At 38.6% G+C, this 21244-nt stretch overlaps 1 protein-coding gene across 12 annotated transcripts in view; it reads left to right on the forward strand.

Annotated features, from left to right (window-relative positions):
- The window catches only part of Pkp4 (plakophilin 4), a 244665-nt gene that overhangs the window by 204273 nt on the left and 19148 nt on the right, over nucleotides 1-21244 (forward strand). For all 12 annotated transcript variants that reach the window (XM_015479203.2, XM_015479208.2, XM_015479207.2 and 9 more), the window contains 4 exons: nucleotides 521-653; nucleotides 2013-2226; nucleotides 17469-17652; nucleotides 20816-20933. In XM_015479203.2, coding sequence (XP_015334689.1) covers nucleotides 521-653; nucleotides 2013-2226; nucleotides 17469-17652; nucleotides 20816-20933 — 649 coding nt within the window. The remainder of the gene's footprint in view (nucleotides 1-520; nucleotides 654-2012; nucleotides 2227-17468; nucleotides 17653-20815; nucleotides 20934-21244) is intronic.

Here is a 21244-nt window from a genome sequence, read left to right on the forward strand (position 1 = left end):
TGTCTGTGTTTCTGTTTTATAATCAAGAGTTACCTGTAAATTTTAAGTTTTTCAAGAATCAGCGTGCCCACAGTGTTTGTGTTTTGTATGCTGACACCAGCTCTGTCCTTTCCCACTGTCTCTCTCCTCAGGCATGTCATCTCACTTAGTTCAAGTGCACTTGTTTACATGAGTCTTGCTTCTGCAGATTTCTTACATAGGTAGAAAGATATAAAATTAGAATCAGGAGGAGGAACACTGAGTGGAAGTTACCCATATTAAGAATTTCCTTTGTTCCCCTGAATTTCTTTCTGAGTGTCTGCATGTTATAATTTCTTTAAAATCATAAATATCTAGGCCTCTGTATGTTCATGAGGGGGAAAGGTAGGGGTGGGGAATTAGATATGTATATGTATTTTAGGATTCTTGAAGCTTCCAATTTTTGTCTCAGCTGGAGCTTTTTTCCTTATAGCAAATATTTTGTTCAGTGTGTTATTACCACATAGACCTTCCATTCTGAAGTCATGTTTTTCTCTTGTAGGGAGTTTGCCTGGCGCGATCCTGAGTTGCCTGAAGTCATTCACATGCTGCAGCACCAGTTCCCGTCCGTCCAGGCAAATGCAGCAGCCTACCTGCAGCACCTATGCTTTGGTGACAACAAAGTGAAGATGGAGGTACCAGACTCAGTGCTGAGGATGACTTGGGGGAAGATAGTGCTTTTCCACTTAGCAGCCAGATGCTTGCATATTTAAGAAATTATCAGGGGCCAGAGAGGTAGCTTACTGATAGAGTATATTCTTAGCATGCGCAAGGCTCTGGGTTCTGTCCCCAGCACCACCAAAAAGAAAAAAAAAAAAAACAAGAAATTACCAGATGCTTTGTGAAGAGACATTTTGATTCTATATACTCTTTTACTTCCTTTTTTTAATGTTTTTTAGTTGTACATGGACACAATATCTTCGTTTATTTATTTATTTATTTAAACATTTATTTTTTAGTTGTAGTTGAACCACAGTATCTTTATTTTATTTATCTATATGGTGCTGAAGATCGAACCCAGTACCTCATGTGTGTGAGGTAAGCGCTCTACCACTGAGCTACCTTCCCAGCCCCCTCTTTTACTTTTTAACTATACATTTCAGTTCCTGGAGCACTTTCAGCCTTGTTGAATCATGCATCCACTTTGTTAGCTTATTTATAAAACATGAGCAAAAATCAATTTAACCTGCATTGTAGAAATATTTTTTCAAATCTATTAGATAAAAATTATAAAACTCATGAAACTAGTGAACTCATATATTTCTTGAGATCTAGTCAAGATCAGTGGCAACTGAAATTAAGTTACAAAGGATTTATAAACTTTATGCTAAATATTAGAATATTTTTCTTCGGATTTTGAAGTTTTGGATATTTATAGAAGCACAGCAAGTTACTGGATATTGGTTAGTGTTCTGTTACATTAACATTTTAGGTCCCCCCACCACCACCACTGCAATGCCATATGGAAGTAAAGTATTTTTCACCAGTTTAATGTGCAAAACAAAATAGCAGCTACAGACCTAAAGGTGAATGTAGTAAATAAATCCCAGAAACATTCAAATAATATGCTGATGAAATGACAAACAGAAAATGTAGGAAGAGTAGCCTATTCTAGAGAGCCCATTCTAGAAACTAAATGAGGTTAATCAAAACTTCTTTCCTGTGATGTCCCTAGCCCTGCATACATCTTTATTGTGTTTGCGTATTTGCTCATTGCACTTCTGGAGTGAGATTATAACTCCCAGTGTACGTTCAGAGGGCTGGCAAAGAGCTGTGCTGCCTACATGAGGATGTTAATCCACCAGGGTCTCCCATCTCATTTTAAAGTCAGGAACCCAGGAAAGGAACATTGTCCTAGAGAGCATCCTCAGAATTTACAAAAGACATGCTATTTAGAATAGAAAGTAACCTTCTGAAATGATCTCTCCATAACAGACTTATTTGATCACTACTCAATCACATATCACTTAGGCCTGGTACATTTTTCATTCTAGGTGTATAGACTAGGGGGAATCAAGCATCTGGTTGACCTTTTGGACCACAGAGTTTTGGAAGTTCAGAAGAATGCTTGTGGTGCCCTCCGAAACCTTGTTTTTGGCAAGTCCACAGATGAAAATAAAATAGCAATGAAGAATGTTGGTGGGATACCTGCCTTGTTGCGACTATTGAGAAAATCTATTGATGCAGAAGTACGGGAGCTTGTTACAGGTAGGTATAGAATGTGATGTTTCCCTAGAGAAGATTTGAAAACAATATCTAGGCTATGCCTTTGAATATTATATATATGCATATATACTCACAACAGTGAAGAAGGCTTGGTATGAGTTAATCTAATGATTCAGAAGGCATTTGCAGTGCTATAGGGTCATTTCTATTAGTATCAGTTATTGAACTTATCAATGCATATCAGCTATAGTAAACCTACTTATTTTAAATAGACTGGGTCTCCTTTATTATGAAAATAAAATACACTTAATGGATTGGCCCCCTTCCACTTCAGTTCACCAGTGCCTGAATGCCTGTTTACATTCCTAATCACTTTGCTAGGCCCCAGGGATATAAGGGGAATATAGCCCAATCCCTGTCGTCACATAGCACTCAGCCTGGGGAGGAACATAGTGGTTCTGTGGGTTTCAGAGGAAATGTGGCCAAATGCTATGACTCAGGAGAAAGTTCAGGAGGCACAGAGGATAGATAGAAAAGTTCCCAGGATAATATGAAATCTAAGTTGACCTAAAGGAAGAGGAACGTTAGCAGGGTAAACAGGAGGGATATATTCAAGCACAAACAGAGACTGAGACCCAACATAGGATTCATCTACTCCTCCAACCAGCAGGAGGGGGATGCTGTGTTATAAAACTTTTGGAGGCAAATAAGGCTGGTAACAGACGAGAGCCTATTTTAAGGAACTTTGAGGAGGCACTTACTTGTCAATGAGGACATTATGGCTTGGCATGGTCAGCTTAGGCTTTTACATGTGTTCTTTCAGCAGGGTTAGAAAGTAGAGGATTGATTCCAAGGGTCCTAGCCTATGCCTAGGAGACCTATAAGAAGGTTGCCAGTCTGGTGGTACAGGGAGGGGCAAGACAGAGAAGAGGGGATGGTTAGAAAAATATTTCATGGTGGAGTGGGGGAAGACAGGGAGGAGAGAGTGACCCTGTCTTGGGAGATTGGACTTTGCAGTGTCAACAATTGTATTCAGGAGTACATGAGGTTGAGATAGAGGGATGATTCTGTAGGGGGAGCAATTAATGATAGTATTGCTTATTGTAGAAAACTCAGGAGAAATACCAAGTATGTAATGGCAGAAGAATGGTTAAATAAATTGCAGTACCCTTGTACAGTGAAACCACATACAAGAGTAAAATCCGCACATTAGAGCTCTATATAGAAACACAGATAAAGCTTGAAACATTTCCAGAATGATAGCTGCGATATGATGCTGTTGGAATAAAATTTTAAAATATGTAGATTGAAACTATGCATTATTTTTTAAAATAAGCACATGAAATAAAGTTAAAATTTCTAATTGGAATTATAAAAAGATTCATGAAAGCAATTACCTCTGCAAGATGGAGAGAAGAAAATGGGTAGAGAATATATTCAAACACTATTTTTTTAGAGAAATCTGAAACAAGACAAAATGTTAATATTTGATAAATCTAGATGGTGGTGGATAGTTGGGTATTTGTTTCATATTTGCTATGCAGTTTTTCCTGCTTGAGATGTTTAATTTCAAATTTTTAGCATTTCTTCGAAATTAATCCCTTTCCCTGCTGGCTTCCACTATGAAATCAAAGTTGTAAGTTTTGTCAGATATAATTCAGTAACACTTGGGAATGTAGCAAACCATCTTGCATCTAATATCTAAGGGCAATCAATTTTCTTGTAATATATAAATGTTCAGAATACAGCATTAATATTTCCTTACTCCCAATAAGGCATTAAATTTACATACTAAACATAAGATATACTTTATCTGTAATCTTAAACTTTGAAATGGACTGTCTGCCTTTATGTAGACCTACCTCTCATGCCAAAAAAAAAAAAAAAATTACACATTCATATGTATGTGTACATAGAATGAAAAAGAAAACAAGCTAAATAGGATTAATAACAAAGAATACAGTTACATGCATCCTAGAACTCAATACAGTCAACTATATGTCCAAAAATTCACCTGAAGCTGACTATTCAGAAGACAGTGTTACTTGCAGTATGTGAGTGCTTTCTTTCTTTTTTGTTATTTATTTTCCCCTTACTTTGAACTTAGTGTATAATGTCCAAGTACCTTCCCACAGTAACACACTTGTGTGGTCACAAAGCTGCAGAATGATGTGTGTGTGCTCCTTGAGTGATCAGCAATGTGCTGGGGACAGCCTGATATTAGAAACACAGCTTCTACCCAAATTTGGGTCTCTTTTCATTGGCTAGCCATTTATTTCATGGTTTGGTCCTTATATCCCTAAAGCGCAGGTTTTTTATTTCTCTAGCAAAATAAGATTTTTCTGGATATTTGTTTCTGAGTTTTTTCCTGTGGGATAAACTATTACATTGCCCTTCCTGGGGTGAGCTCAAAGAGTTTGTAAGATTCAGTGTTGAATAGGAAAAAAGGTATGTGAAATTTTGGTGATTTTTTTTCTCCCATTTAAAAATAAATCAAATTTATTTGAAAAAAAAAGCTGGACAGCAATATGAAGGGCTCTTACGTACCAATTTATCTGGGTCACACTCTGGACTTGAGTGCTAATTTGGATGCTTCTCTCCATATTTCATCACTCCATCACTCCTGTGTGCGTTACTATACTTGTTGAGAGCTCAAGATGTTTTAGACATGGATCCTGACCTTGGATAGAGGATATGAGTGTTTCTAATTTCAAAAGAATTATATCTCCAATAGATGGTATTCCATCCAATGTAATACTATGAACTGAACAACTACTGATATTTCTTTTGTGGACATGTCTGCCAGTAGATTTCAGACTTTAAGAAGTATTTTTTATGATAATCAAAGAGAGTAGGGAAAATTAAAAATTGCTTTTTAACTACATACTTTTACCACAAATAATTTATTTTGATATGTAGACTGATTGCCCATGAAATTTTTTCTTTCAGAACATTGAAATAGGATTGGTCCATGTGTAAACACATCCTTCAGCTGTCGTATGTAAAGAAGTTGATCCAGAGGCCTGAGTTTGATTTCTATGTAAACACTGCCTTGCTAATATTAAACTACAAAGTCACAACATAAATCTGGCAGAGTTGCTACTGTGTGCGCACACACAGGCACCCTGTATGTATCTGTATGTAATTTCTAGTCAAAGACTTATAGAGACAACAAAATTATTCATTCACATTTCTCAGCCCTAAAATTTAATGTTACCAAACTTAACTGATGTTCGGTAATAATTTAAGAATAAGAAAATAAATCCCTATTATGTTTTCAAACACAAAAACATCAGAAGCTCCTTGAGTTCTTTCATTAGCATTTCCTTAAGTCAAATATTCATAGACTGGCTTTAAGTTGTAGAATCACAAGATAGAAGGGGACCTCAAAATTTGTTAATCCAGTCAGCCATCCAATGAGTAAATCCCTGCACAGCTTCCATACAAGTGCCCATCATGTATTTGAATCCACTTGGACAGGGACTCATTACTTCTTGGGGATAAGGCTGAGCAGCAGCATTGTCCAGAAAGCAATAAGACATTCTTTATGATTTGAGAAAGTAAGGAAGACAACGTATCAGAAGCTCATTTTGCCTAGGAACCGCCCTGCAAGAAGACCAGTGCAGCTTTACATCCTGCCACCCAGACTCCTTCTAACGAGAAGAGTGTACCCCCATACTCAGTAAAGCACATCTTTCTCCAACATGGCCGCACAGTGATTGTGTGGCCATGTCATTCACCAGTCCTGTCAGCTGCCTATTTCCTATAAAACCCTTTTGAAAACAAAATATCATCAGAATTTCAGTAGTCTTCCAGTGATATTCACAAGTGCCATGGTCCTGGCCAACCTTGCACAATACCAGGCCTTTGTAAGTGCGGTCTCAAAGGTCTTCAGTAAAAACCACAGTCAACTCTAAATCGTGTTTAATTAAGTAAACTGAACTTTTGTTTTCAAATTGTTATATACTTTGAAGAAATTGCTATCCCTTGGAAACCAGGTATTCCATTATCCTAATATTAAGTAATTCAACCCAGTTACTAATCCAAAGTCTTTTTATCCTCATCCTCTTTGTTTCAGTTTGACTGTATTTAAGTGAAGAGATTTTAGCTATTCTTTTTTAAAATATGTCTTGCCTTTGCTTTCAATGTAATAACTGCCCAGGGCTATATTTTTTGCCACAGCTTTATTTTCAAGAGGGAAAAAATACTTTTTGCCAAGTATATTTTCCCAAGATAGTATGGCTGTCGTTTTTAATTAAAATAGTTCTCTAGTAAGTAACATGATTCTTGTGTTTTCTTCATTGTATTGAACATTTTCCAGGTTGAAACCTAATGAGCTTTTCTTTAAGTAATTGCTGATATATGTGGGTGCTTGGAGTGATTTTTTTTTTCACTCCAAAGGGACTTTTTACCATGATGGTGCTTAAACATGAAAGCTGAATGAAGTATGATTGTTCCCCAGTTGAGTTATAAAATAAATGTCTTGTAGGTCATAAACTATGGATTAAAAGTGGGAACATCTTGTCACTAAAAGAGATGTTGAATTCATTTGTTAAGATTGTTAAATAGTGTTTCTAAGCTACAAAGTATGAAAATCTAGTTATTGAACATTCTGAAAGCATCATCTTTTTAAAATATAGAAATTGCAGATACTGCCCAGAAACTGCAGACCTGCTTTAATGCATCAAATGTTCCAAAACTATCACACTTTGATTTCTTCCTAACACTAGTGTTAAATAAGAAAAAGTAGCCTTTGTTCCTCAATAATAATAGATTTCATTCATATAACTTCTGTACTCATATTCCTTCCAATTTAGAAAGTGATTATTCACCCATATGGCTAAGTAAAATATGTCCACAGTATTTATTTTGAAACTTTGGGCTTCCTGCAGTAGATTCCAGACACTGTATAGAACATATTTCCTTCCTGATCATTAGCTCCATGTTTTTATTTAGATCGTAAGTTAATAATAAAATGATAGTTATCACTAAGGAAGGTGTAGATGAACCAATAGATGGTATGAAGAGCAGGAGCTTAGAGGACATAACACTCAGCCTTTTGAACTGTTACTTGCCATCACATCACAGAATGAAACACTACTAAACTTTGACCTAATTAATCTACCTTCTGAATAATCATTTATTCTCTGGTCCAGAGAAGAGGCAGCTGTTTCTTCCTGTGCTATTTTTAGTGGACCATTAGAACTGGTAGGAGTTGCATGAGTTCTTTTCAGAAATCTAGCAGCATTCCCTCCCACTTCCCAGCCAAAATCAGTAATAGTCCTCATTATTTGGTCTACTTTATAAAACAATAACAACAGAATTCCTAGATTCATTGAATCCCCCCATTTCCAGAACATTTCAAACTATAAAAATTGATAATGAGAAAATGACAATTTTTAAAATGTTCAATTGGTAATAAATCAAAAGACCAACTCTTAATTTATAGAGAACCCTGAATTGGGAAGGACCCTAAATAAATCTGTTCTACATTCTCCCATCCCTTTTAGATTATAGAAGAGAAACGGTCCAGAAAGGTTGGATAGGTGAATCTTCAGGCTGAGTTCCTAATGTGCAGGCTGGCATTGGTTCTGCTCACTCTGGCCATCCTGGCCACCGAGAATCACTGAACAGGAGCAAATCTGGGAGTTTAAATGCCTTTTCAAACGTCATTTCCATGGTGCTTTCAAATTATCACCAAAAAGAGAATGAAAACACCCTTAACTCTGAATTTTACCTGGTATTAAAGAGAATATTCTTGGGCTTCACACCAGTTTGGTCACGTCCAATTATTGATCAGGTAACCTCATATTCTGAGTAGGCGTCAGAGTGCTGGGCAAACTGAGATAGTCAAGAGAGGAGGCTCCAAGGTCACATATAGAACTTGGGTGGGTAGTCAGCCAGGCATGGTGACATGCACCTGTAATCCGAGCCACTACTTGGGAGGCTGAAACAGGATGATCCAGAATGGGAGCCCAGCCTGAGCAACATAGCAAGACCCTGTATCAGAATAGAAAAAAAAAGAGGGCTGGGGATATAGCTCAGTTGGTAGAGTGCTTGCCTCACATGCACAAGGCCCTGGGTTCAATCGCTAGCACCATAAAAAAAAAAAAAAAAAAGAAGAACAACTTGAATAGTCCATCATCAGTCAGAGTAGAAATTCTCAGCAAAAGGAAGGTCCCATAATCATGGGCTCCCTTGGCAGACAGCCTGCAAGTGCAAGGAAGGTGATGGCACATGGAGAAAATTTGAAACAAAGATGTCCAGGAAGACCAGGCAAGGTCCCTCCAATTCTTTATGCTTTCTGAGTCTGTCTGTTGTCCTGCAGCTTATGACTTGAGGCTCTTTTGTCTCAGAGCTGCTGCCGACACTAACTAGGTTGAAGATTTAGCAGAGTTATAGGTGAATAAGTATGTTCCTGGGACATGTAAGTCAGCTGTGGAATATATGACTCCAGTGACTTTCTGGGGTAAATCTCTTTGATAGTATGAATGACCTAATTCTTTGTCAGACACTGAAGAAACATACAGAATGACAAGGGTGACAGGGGCCACTGCCCTAACTGCCACTTCTGCCTCAGAACAATACACCCATTTCTTTTTATGTAACTTGTTCCCTTTTACTAACTTCTCTAACAGAAGGAACCATCCTTTATGTCCCTTATGGGCAATTCTCAGTCAGCATTTCTGAATTGTAAGCCTATTTATTTTCTATAGAAATGCCTTTCCCGGGACCATAGGACTATATAGCCACGTTGTATCATTAATCCTCTCAACATACCCAGAAAGTAGTAAAATTACCTAGAAAAAGAAAAAAACACATTGAAATGCAAATGTAATTCTGTAAATGGATCTCTGGAAATTGATAGATCTTTTCAACGGTGCTATGATCCACCTTTGTGCCTGCAAAAATCACAGAAACCCAGGCTAGCACTTTTGTTCTCTAAAGACACTAAAGATCTATCACTCATGTCCTTCATTTGAGGAAAAATTTCTACAGCAGGAGTGAGCCCCTTCAAATCTATTGTGTCATTTGGGACCACACTGTGTACATTGTGGTATAGCCCCCGACATCAGTTTCATACAACTGCCTCTAGGAGGCTTTCTTCCCAGACCACCTGAGCATCCTCTCACCTCTGCTGCTGAAACATGAAGTAGTGACACCCTCTTACCACCCACCTGAGCCCAAGTGAGCTTTCCCATGCCTGATGAGGATTACACATCTGCTATGTGTAGGAATTCCCTCAGAGCACCAGGGTGAGTGAGGCAGGATCCACCATGCTGGCTGGGCCAACAGGACTACTTTCTGCCCAGGAGTCCAGCCAGTGGGGGATGCATCCAGCAGACCTAATGGGCCAGGTAGAAAGAAGCCATGCTCCATGCCTATAAGCTAGGAACTGTACTGCACGTTCAGTGACTCAGGGGGCCACTGGATATGTTTCAGGAACCTCTGCTGAGCTGTGAATGAGTATATACAACCGTTACTTATTTTTCCTCAGAATTTATCCAGAGGAAAGAATTTTACTGTAATTGAAGATAGTACTTTTGTCTTACTCTTATGATAATTGTCTTCCCATTGTTTCAATTTCATTTCAGTTGTATAATTTATTGTGGCATCATGGTCCTAGTAGAAAGCTTGAGCAATTAGCCTGAAGCCACAAATGGCAGACATTTTTGATAGCACTGCTCTCTCCCCACTACTATCCCCTCGACTCTCATTTCTGTTAACAGCACTATATTTTCACACATATGCAAGCTATTGGCTCTTCTTCAACACTAGCCTCAGCTTACATCAGGCTCCAGATTCTCACTAAGCACTCCTTCTCGAGCCTTCCCCTCACCTCCTTACTTTTTCCAGTCCTCATCACCTCCCTAACTACTGTTTAGGAACATAGGTCCTGCCCCTCCTGGGCTATTAGCCTCACCATTATCCCAGGAGTAACACCTCTGCTGGCATTTGAAATCTCCCCACCCACTAGTCCCATCTACAGTCCCTGTGCCCACCTTCCAGACTTGTCCCCTCCTTAAGCCTCCCATTCCTGCTCCTCCACCAGAGATATGATCCGCCTCAAAGGGCTCTCCCACTCCACCCTGCTTCTTTGAGATCTCTTTCCTTCAACTCAGACATGGTGGTCTACCAAACAGAAGCTCCCATACTTTGAAAATTGTCCAGGATGAGGAAGCACAGTGTAGTGAGTGTGGGATTTGGACCCCACAGGAGAAAGCTGGGCCTCTTCTCTGAGGGCCCCTGCCTGCTCCTGGCATATACCTCCATTATTTCCTAGACATTCTCCAGCTAAAAACTTGGGATCTGACAAAATCACATCTCCTATTCTCTTTGTAGTACCTGCTCCTTTGTGTTTTCATGAGGAGCTATGTAGCCTACCTGGCCCACGCAGGACATTCAGACCTTGTGTGTGTTTGTCATAAGGCTTTGAGAGCAGGTGCCTCACCTCTGTCTTGTTCAGAGGCTGGCATCAAACAAGCAAGGATCTTTACCAGCTCTGTCCAACCGAAGTATAATGTAACATATGTAATTCTAAATTTTCTAGTAGCCACAGTAAGAAAGAAAGGAGGGAGTGAAATTAACTTTAGTAATATATTTAATTTGGCCCAGTAGTTCAAAAGAATGATGTCAACTTCTAGTCAATATAAAAATTAGTAACAAGATACTTTTTAATGTAAAACATGTTGCATCTTCATATGTGTATTTTATACAACTCAATTTGTATAATTCATGTGCTCAATAGACACATGTGGCTGATGGTTGCCATATTGGATGGCACAGATCTATACAAGTCAAATATTCCTTATCTAAAATGCTTGGGGTGGAAAGTACTTCAGATTTCAGAGTTTTTCAAGATTTTGAATATTTTCATAGACTTTACTGGCTGAGCATCCATAATCTGAAATTGAATTTTAGAACACTTCATATTTTTAGATTACAGATGCTCAATCTGTATGGTGCCTTGTTAGAGGTAACATAAATCTAAAAGATATAAGGTGTGTAGATTTAAGGCTACACAGGGAAGCAGGTAGCTATGTTGTAACAGGATATAGGTATCATAACATATTGACATTATTCTTCCCCCACCAAAAAAAAGTCACAAGTTACAAAGGTTTATAAAGTCTCCACCTGATATAAGGGGAGAACTTCAGGGGCAGCTACAAAGAGAAGAAATAAGGGATGCATTTTTGCTAGATCCTGTGATTGCCAAAGATTGTCTAGGAAATAGTGGAGGCCCATGCTAGGAGCAGACAAGGGCCCTTAGAGCAGAAGCCCAGCTTCCTATCTTGTTATTAACAGTGTGGGTTTGGGCTGAGGTTGTGGCTCAGTATTAGAGCGCTTGCCTCACATGCGTGAGGCACTAGGTTCGAGCCTCAGCACTACATATAGATAGATAGATAGATAGATAGATAGATAGATAGATAGATAGATAGATATTGTGTCCATCTACAGCTAAAAAAAAATTAAGAAAAAAAAAAGAAAACAGTGTGGGTTTACTAGATGCCCATACACCCTGATCCTCAAATGTATTCTGAAGCCCTGATACTACTAATTTTGTGATATTAATATTTCTACCCCTATTTTTTAAGATTGCTTCTAATCTTGGGTATGTATAACACCAGCATGTTCCACAAACCCATGGATGCCAAGTTGCTAGGAGAGGATCAGCATCCATACCAGGCAGAACTGGAGCATTGTCGTTGTGGCTGACATTATCCTAGGATGGTGGGGCCAGGTCCTTCCTATCTGTTATCTCTTTTAATATTCTTCGTACCCCTGGGCTGGGGATGTGGCTCACGTGGTAGCACGCTCGCCTAGCATGCATGAGGCACTGGGTTTGATTCTCAGCACCACATAAATATAAAATAAAGATATTGTGTCCACCTAAAAAAAAATAAAATAAAAAATAAATATTTTAAAAAAATATTCTTCATACCCCTAAGGCTGGGTTAGTGTTGTGGTTCAAATATAAGGTGTCCCCCAGAAGCTCACGTGAGATAATGCAAGAGGTTTGGGAGGTGAAATGATTGGATTATGATACCCTTAACACAATCAGTAAACTCATCCCCTGATAGTAATCTAACTGGGTAGTAACTGAAGGCAGGTAGGTTATGGCTGGAGAAGGCATATCCCTGGAGGCATGCCTTTGGGGTTTATATTTTGTCCTTGTTGAGCAGAACTCTCTCTGCTTCCTGATCATGACCTGAGCCACTGTCCTCTACCACACTCTTCTGCCATGATGTTCTACCTCACCTCAAGCCCCAAGGAATGAATTTGACCATCTGTGGACTGAGACCTCTGAAACTGTGAGCCCCCAAATAAAGTTTTCCTCTTCTAATTGTTCTTATCAGGTCTTTTGGTCATAGCAGTTTAAAAAAATAAAAATAAAACAGGTAGTTTTACTTACCTTGTAAGCATCTTGTGAAGGAGCATGACTGAAATGAAGACATCAAGAATAGACAGATTGCAGCTGAGCTGACTCATGAAAGGATGTTTCTAGTGATATTTGAACACACTGATACTCTTGGATTTTTTTTTTTTTTTTTTTTTTGCAATGTCTACAAACATTTGTTTTTTAATTAGGAAATGGGGCATAAATCAAATGCTATATATAAATGAATGGTTTAAGATTGTCTTTTATATCAGAAAGAAAACAAGTATGTCAGCTATTGTGTATTTATACTATCAGAGAAATCACACTTTACAAATTTTGTTTGATTGGTTTTTAATGTCCTTTAAGAAATGCACTTTTCAAATAGTTGCTATTATTTTAATTAATCAGTAAAGCCAGCTTCTAATTTGACTATATAATTATCAGTTGGCCATTAGAATAGCAATAAAGCTAGTTTTAAACATGAGCTCTTTCAAAATTCTGCAGCGTAGGATTTATGTGAAATGGTATTTTAATTACTTTATTCATTCTTTGTGGGAAAAATGAACTTTCATCTCTTGTGGCAGAACTTCATTGTGCTTATTGGTTACTCGTAATTATGTGTGCTTTTTCTTGTGATAGAGAGTAAGCAGTGTTTTCTACAATAATATGCATGAAATTCCTAATGTTTTCTAAATTAGTTTGTGTGTGTGTGTGTGTGTGTGTGCGTATATATATATATATATATATATATATATATATATATTTTCTTAGTCCTCACAACAAATAGCTAATTGCTTTGAAATAAATAAAACCTCAAGTCTTCTAAACCAAACTATAGTTTATTTTTAACTTTTTCTTCAGTAACTAGAAGTAATCAAGTGTGCCACTTAATATTTTTGAAGCAAATTTTGCATTAGGATATCAGAGCCAGAGGTTTATCATGTTGATGGAGAATGCTAATCCCACAGCTCTCCATTTTCTCATAAATCTTGCTACATTTGAGAGTTGGCATATTTTCTATTCATTACTTATGGCCCTAGCAAGATTCTTCCTGACCCATTAAATGAACCCCTAGACAAACTAAATGGAGAGGACATTGTTTCATTACTATTTTAGTGAGGTGGTGCACACACAGGTATTATTAACTGGTCTTAAGACTGGTGCTTCTTACTTTGAGTTGCAAAGCCAAATAATCATCTCATATCTAAGATTTTTATGTTTAATTGAACATTTCATGCCCAGTATTTGCTGATCAGAACTTGTTGCTTTGGATTTTCATAACCTTATTTTAGAAATAGAAAGTGGGGGAGGGGAGCAATGTATTCAGTTTCTTTGATGTAAGAAATAGCTAGTTAAAACAACACCATATGTCATCATTCTGTATTACGTATAAAGTGCAAGGTTAGAGGATAATATGACGCATGACACAGGATGACGAAACTGCTTTTATGTGGGTCCTTTGAATGCCAAGTACTTAGCAAAAATGGAATATTTCCATTTTTCTGGTCAGGAATAACTTTCAACTTTTTTCTTTGGTTGTTTTTTTTTTTTTTTTTTAATTGCAGAAATGAAAACCTGTATTTCAGTGGCAGACGTGTTTTATGATCAATAAGTCATCTAGTTGACCAGATGATAAGCCTAATCAATTAGCAAGGGTTTCATGTTTTTAAACAACACTGTTTCTTTCTCTTCTGCTGTTTGGGGAATGGGGATTCTGGCATGTTGTAATAAGCCTTAGCTCTGATTCTGGGAGATGAAGCAGCTATGGGATTCTCCTATCCCCATAGCTGAGATGGTGGTCTCAGTGGGAAAGGCAAGTACAACTATGCCAACTATCCATTAAAGATCCAGACATTGTTTTGACCCTCTCCCTGGAGTTACAGACCTTAAAGACACTCCTGAAAACTCATTTTTAAGAAAAGGTACAAAGGGGAGATAATATAATACCTGTGAGCTAAGTCTGACAGAATGTAAAGTGAATACATCAACAGATATTTTTGAGCACCTTCTATGTGTCCTGCATATGTATAATAGAACATAAAGGAGGAACTGATAACCAGGTAGATCCTTATTATACTCGCCTAATGAAATTTTAATTTAAATTAAGTTTAGAAATATAAGTGCTCATCATCCTTATAAAAAATTAACATGTAGAATTTCAGTCCTACAAAACAATCAAACAGGAAAGTTAATTCATTTGGAGCATCTTGAATCTAAGGTATTATATGTAAATCACAGGGCCTAACACAGAATAAAGCAATAGTAAATGGTGCCACTTTTATTTATATTGATTTATGAATGTTTATTCTGTGACTAATATCAAGTTTACACAATGGCTAATAGTAAACTGTGTAGAATGACATATAACTGTACTAATCATTCTGAACTCCTGGAAAGAAGAAGCAGCAAAACAAACTAGTCCCAACACAGAAAATCAAAGGAATTCTCAAATGTGGGAAATATCCTCTTGCAGAAGAAGTTCTTAAAAGTAGTCAGGAATGAAGATAGAAACAATAAAAACAAATTTTCCTGCCAGTGGTCAGAGAATTTCTCAGCATGGACCCCAGAATCCAACACAAAGACAGACCACTGCTCTTCTTAGTTATAATGTCACCTAGGTTTGTGACATAGGCTGTTTAATTTTTTTGTAGCGATACATAATTGGCCCTCTGTATCTGCAGATTCTGCATCCAGAGAGGCAACAAACTATGGATCAAAAATATTTAGGAAACCAATATATAAAAACCAATAAAAATTCAAATAAAGCAATAAAAAATGCAAATAGAAAATATAACAACTCTTAGCATAGCATTTGCATTGTATTGGGTATTGTAAGGCATCTAGAAGTGACTTAAAGTATATGGGAGAGGGCACAGATTATATAGAAATTCTGTACTTTCCATTTTATCTAAGGGACTGTAGCATCTGTACATTTTGATATCTGCAGGGGGCCTGGAACCAATTTCCCCTGGATAATGAGGGGCAACTACATCCTTATAGCCTCTAATATTATGGGCTTTACTTTCCATAAACCTTGCCTTGCAGTTAACTTGACTGGAATGCATTTATTCTGTGAAGCAGAACATAACTTATTGGAAAACGAAGCTGGCTTCTATGAGTTGAATTTTGTGAAGGGAGGAATTTGAAAGGCTTTGATAGAAAAAGAATTGCATCAATGGCATTAGAAACCACATGTTATAAAATTGTCAGCAGGAAATGTTGGGAAATGACACTTTCCCCATCGATGGTGTGGGCCACATGCTGTCACTGTGGCTGGCTCACGCCTTCTTATAGTCCCCATTGGTACCCTGAGTTGAGTACACTTGGCCTCTTTAGCAGAAAATATTAAAGCCAGATTTATGGCTACCCTGCTAGTCCTCTCCCCACTTTTCTTTTCTCCCTTCTAAATCTCCTGACCCCACCCCACTCACATCCCATCCCCACCCATCTTGAAGGAAGAACCAGGGTGGTCCTAACTATAGAGACTGATGTCCTGACCCTGGTTATGATAGGATAGGAGAAAACCTTTCAGGGTGAGAGGAGACAAGGGAAACCAAATTAATGAGATACAGAAGTCAAAACCAAGTAAAAGAAGAGAAGAGTGAGCACAGGTGCAGAGCAGAATCCAGGGCCCAGGACAGAGCACATATATCAGCCACTGTTATTGACAATTACCTCCACAGCCTGGGGCAAGCAAGGGAAGGGATGGTCCTCTCACTGTATAATCAGGGTTCAGTTCTAGCCCTTTGCTTCCACCTCTCCTTCTTTCACAGAGGAAAAAGCTCCTATCTACTCTCTCATAGCCTCCTCCTATACAACACTTCCAGAGAAGGCTGAGCAGGCAGTTTCCTGGCTGGCTGCGTGGGTCATGATACGCCGGAGCAGCAGTTTTTGGTCTTGTCTATTGCCCAACACTCTAGATCAGTCACAAACCTGACACGCTTCCGTGGATATAGCAGATTTTGCCTGCTCCTTCCTCTGCACAGGGCCCCGAGTGTTTTAGTGTTGATAGTTCTGAAAGCACTGTGAAGACTTACAAGCAGCTTGCCAAGTGTATATCAGGAATACGGAACTCTGAGAGACTTTCGTGCACAGAACACCAGCTTCAACATCTCTCCTCCACCTCCTTCCCTCAGGAAAAAACATCAGTGTGAAAATGTCATTAAGAAAGATGTCATTTCAGACTTGCTCTAATTCCTATAAGCATAATTATTCAAAAATGTGCTATAACAATAATTTAACCCACCTCACAGTTGACGCAGAAATGAAGACCCTCTGATGTGCTTAGCAATTTAAATAACACTACATTTAAGTTCTCTTGTCCTGGAAATCTTGGTATGGATTACAATATGGATGATTTTTATTTACTGGTAGTTTCACCTCTCTAAAAAGGAATGACAGTTACTTGTGCTCCTAAAACACATAGTAATAAATCTCTCAAAGAGGAGATAAAAATGTTTAAACTTTATCTAAATAAGGAAGATGAAACAAATGTAACAACTCTCCTTGCTAGTAAGGTTACTGCAAGCAGTATATTTATAAAGCTTGAGTTTCCTGGTAGCAAAAGTAAAATAAAAAAGATGAAGACTGATGATGAGAAACATGCCAGTCTTCAGTCTTCCAAGAAAAAGGAATTTTTTCCAAGTCACATAGCTGCTGAATGTAAGGGCATTGCAATGAAGAACAGTTTTACAAAAACCACAGGTGCATTAAAAGATACTGCCAGAAACTCATGTGTGTTCACTCAACACTTATTAGAGGTCCATCCCCAGGCTGGCTGCAGATATGGGCTATAAATTAGGTTTGGGACAGACTGAATTCCTATCAATTAGGGCTAATATGTTTATTTTATTCCTAAAGCTGCAGAATCTCTAATGGTTTGATTTTTGAAAATTCATTTTAGGAGTTCTTTGGAATTTATCCTCATGTGATGCCGTCAAGATGACAATCATCAGAGATGCCCTCTCAACCTTAACAAACACTGTGATCGTTCCACATTCTGGGTGGAATAACTCTTCTTTTGATGATGATCATAAAATTAAATTTCAGACTTCACTAGTTCTGCGTAACACGACAGGTTGCCTGAGGTAAAGTCTTTATTTCTTCCTTCCAATTAATTCTGTGATTAAATTATGTGTGCCCTAGGTAAATCGATTGTAGGAGGACTTTGCTAATATCTAAATTCCAGTTTTGTTTCATGGTTGAGGCCACTGGACTTTCTTATTCCGTAAGAAAAACATTATGCTCACAGACTTGTGGACTTAAAGAAGTTGTCTTACAAATGACTCTTCTATGAATTATTCAGAAAGGCCCTTTCAGTCTGAGCTTACTACCAAAATTCTAGTGTTTTTCACTTTCATAGCATTTTTCTAGTTATCATGTTCCGATTGCTGGTGTGTTTGCAGCCTTGTTTTTGTTTAAATGCAAAATATGATAAAGCCTTTTGCTTTTAATTGGGGTAAAGATTTGTGTAACTTTTGAACAATCGTTGATTTTGAATTTTATAAATAATTGAAATAAGCCCATATACTATTTGTTTAAGTCTTTACCTTTAGCATTTAAAATCAATAAGCCTCTTTTAATTGTATGTAGTGAGACTCATCATTTGCCATTAATACCCATCAGATCACATTCAGCCCTTTTCTCGGCCTAACAGTACCCCCAGGAACTTGAGACAGAAGTCTTGAGCAGAGTGGCAGGTTGTGACAGGGAGAATGGCCTCTGGCCTCAGGCAGCTTGACTTCCCACTCAATTTCTACATCTTTAGAATAGAGGTGACATATCCATCTCAGAATCCTGAAGGAAGTGTCAGAGAGTGAACCCTCAGCAAACGCTGCTCAACATTCAAACCATTCAAACAGCTTGAGGAGGGCCTGTGCTGCTGCTCCATAGCCTTCAGCATTGGGACAGGTGGCTATCAGCCCCTTTGGGGCAGGTGGGGAGAGACTTGGGGGAGGATCCCAGGTGAGTCACCTGACCTACTAGTCACCAGAGGGAGCAGCACCTAATCCTTCTAGCACTTGAATCTGGGGAGGTTTGATTCTTCTCAGCCAGCCCCAGGCAGGGCACACCGTTGGGCTCCCACATGGTTCAGGGCTGCAAACACTTGGACAATGTTATCTATGTGAAAAGACAGTCTAGGCCCCTGCCCTGATGGAACCATGGTCTACTGAGGAAGGCAGACAATAAGAAACCATCAGTAGGCATTATAAAAAAAAAAAAAAAAGAGGGTGATTAAAGGGTTATGGGATGTTATTTTGATGGTCATGAGGTGAAATTTAAGCCTACATCTGAAATACCATGGGAGTTACTCATTTGAGTAATTAGGAGTTAGGAAGACAAGTGTTATAGGCCAAAAAAGGGATTAATATAAAGGCTCTGGGGCAGGAAGGAGCTTACAGTGGTTGCTTGGTGAGCAAAGGACGGACTTGTTCCAGATCATGTCAAATTTTGTATTAGAGGAAGAATTTTGTATTTTATTCTAAGTACCATGAGAAGCCATGAGAGGATGTTCACACAGGAGGTGATATAACTGGTTCTGGCTACGATGAGGAAGACTGAGCATAAGCAGAGGTGAAGAGAGGAAGGTGAGACTGTTGCAGTGGTTCAGCAAATGATAAGAGTGACCGGAACCAGGGGCTAAAGAGAGGTAGCCAGAATGAGGTTATTTTGTTGAGAGCTGACAAGACATGCTAATGGATTAAATATAAGGGATGAGGAAATGGGAAGAAAGAAGGATAATACCTAGACCTTGTCTGGATCTACTGGAAACATGGAAGTGCTGTTCAGATGAGGGGAGGAGAAAAGAAAGGTTGGAGGGGTGAGCAGTTGGGAGTTTAGCCCATGTCCATTTTGAAAGTTGAATTAGCTATCCCTGTGATAATATTAAAAAAAAAAAAAAACAGTTAGATACGTGAGTTGGGAGTTTTAGATAGGTCAGGGCCAAAGGTGGCCCTGGGTCATAGATTGTATTAAAGTCACAGAGCAGAAGAAAGCAAGAAGGAGGGTACAAAGATAATGAGTTAGGAAAGGGACCAGAGTAGAGCCTGGGAGGGAACCATGGGCAGAAGACACCTAGAGGGGAAGGCAGTAAGATAGAGATAAACCAGAAGGGTCCCAGAAGACCTTAAAGGAGGGGAAGAGTCAGCTGTTAAGTGCCTCAAAGAGGTGATGCAAGGTCAGAGCAGAAGAAGGACCACAGATGACATTGTCATTCTGGCCCTGGGAAAACAAAGATGAAAGGAAAAGGCATTCTAAATACCCCTTTTCTCATCCAAGTTTTGTTTAAATTCTTAATTTATCTAAGTTCAAAGTTAGCCTAAGCCTTTATTAATGGGACATAAAATAGATTCTTGTAATTTGCTATCAATATTTTTGTGTGTGCATAGTGCTAGGAATTGAGTCCAGGGCCTCATACATGCTAGGCAAGCACTCTACCACTGAGCTACATCCCCAGCCCTTTTTATTTTATTTTGAGGCAGGGTCTCACTAAGTTGATGAGGTTAACTGTGATCTTGCCTGAGCCTCCCAAGTAGCTGGGATACAGGCATGTGCCACTGCACTTGGCTTGGTATCAATTTTGGAAGGCAAATCAATATGAAAACAATTTCAATATGGATGAGATCCAAAATAATTTTCAGCATTTTTTATAATTGAAAAGATGAGAAAAGTTTTAACATAAGAAAATATCCATTTTTAACTTGACATTTTTGTACAAGAAATTATGTATTTCCTCTGTTGATTCAGTAAACATTTAACGACTACCTAGTGTATGCAAAAACAGTATAGTAGGCATGGGAATTGCAAGAGCCTACGGGCTTAGGAGGGGAGAGCAGGTCTAAAACTAAGTACCACTGTAATATGGATCAATTAACCCTTGTATGGGTGAGGTACTTTTCTAATCACTCTACATGTAGCAATTCATTTTTTCCTCACAATGGTTCTTTGAGATAGTTATTTTTATTTTCCTCTTTTTACATATATGGAAGATAGTCCCCTTGTTATGATGTTAGGGGTAAGAAAGTGACCTGTCATGAGAGCAATAGTTAAAGTTCATATGCTGGTGTTTCCCCCTATTTGTTTGGATAATGGTGAAACAGCCATTGTCGAGCTTTGGGGATATTAAAATACAAGCTCCAGAATGTCTCCTTATGGCTGCTATGGTCCATTCTCTCTGATGATTAAGGTAAGGCTTTGTGCCTAATGAGTAAGTTGTTCCTCTCAGCAGCTCCCACGTCTCCACCCACTTAGGAACCTCAGCTCTGCCGGAGAGGAAGCACGGAAGCAAATGCGATCCTGTGAGGGGCTGGTGGACTCCTTGTTGTATGTGATCCATACGTGCGTGAACACATCTGATTACGACAGCAAGGTCAGTATCTGCCTAGCCACATGAGGGCACAGTGGCAGGTGACAACAGTTACTTAGTGCCACTATTTGCATGCCATGGATTCTTTCTGAAATTCTGAATTCATTCTTCCTAGCATGAGCCCATTATCACTACTCCTCCTGAAGTTAGTCTCTACATTAAAGATTGAGTCTGTCTAAAAATTACAAGTTGACAGGGAAAAGGACTCAACAACGTAAGAAAATAGCCCTAGAACAATGACCAGAGTGACCCTGTATAGTAAGGGACATAGCACAGGTCCTGGCCTACTCTCTGGTTCTCCTACGTTCACTCTC

Source organism: Marmota marmota, unplaced genomic scaffold, assembly GCF_001458135.2.
Source record: "Marmota marmota marmota unplaced genomic scaffold, marMar, whole genome shotgun sequence".
NCBI lineage: Eukaryota > Metazoa > Chordata > Mammalia > Rodentia > Sciuridae > Marmota > Marmota marmota.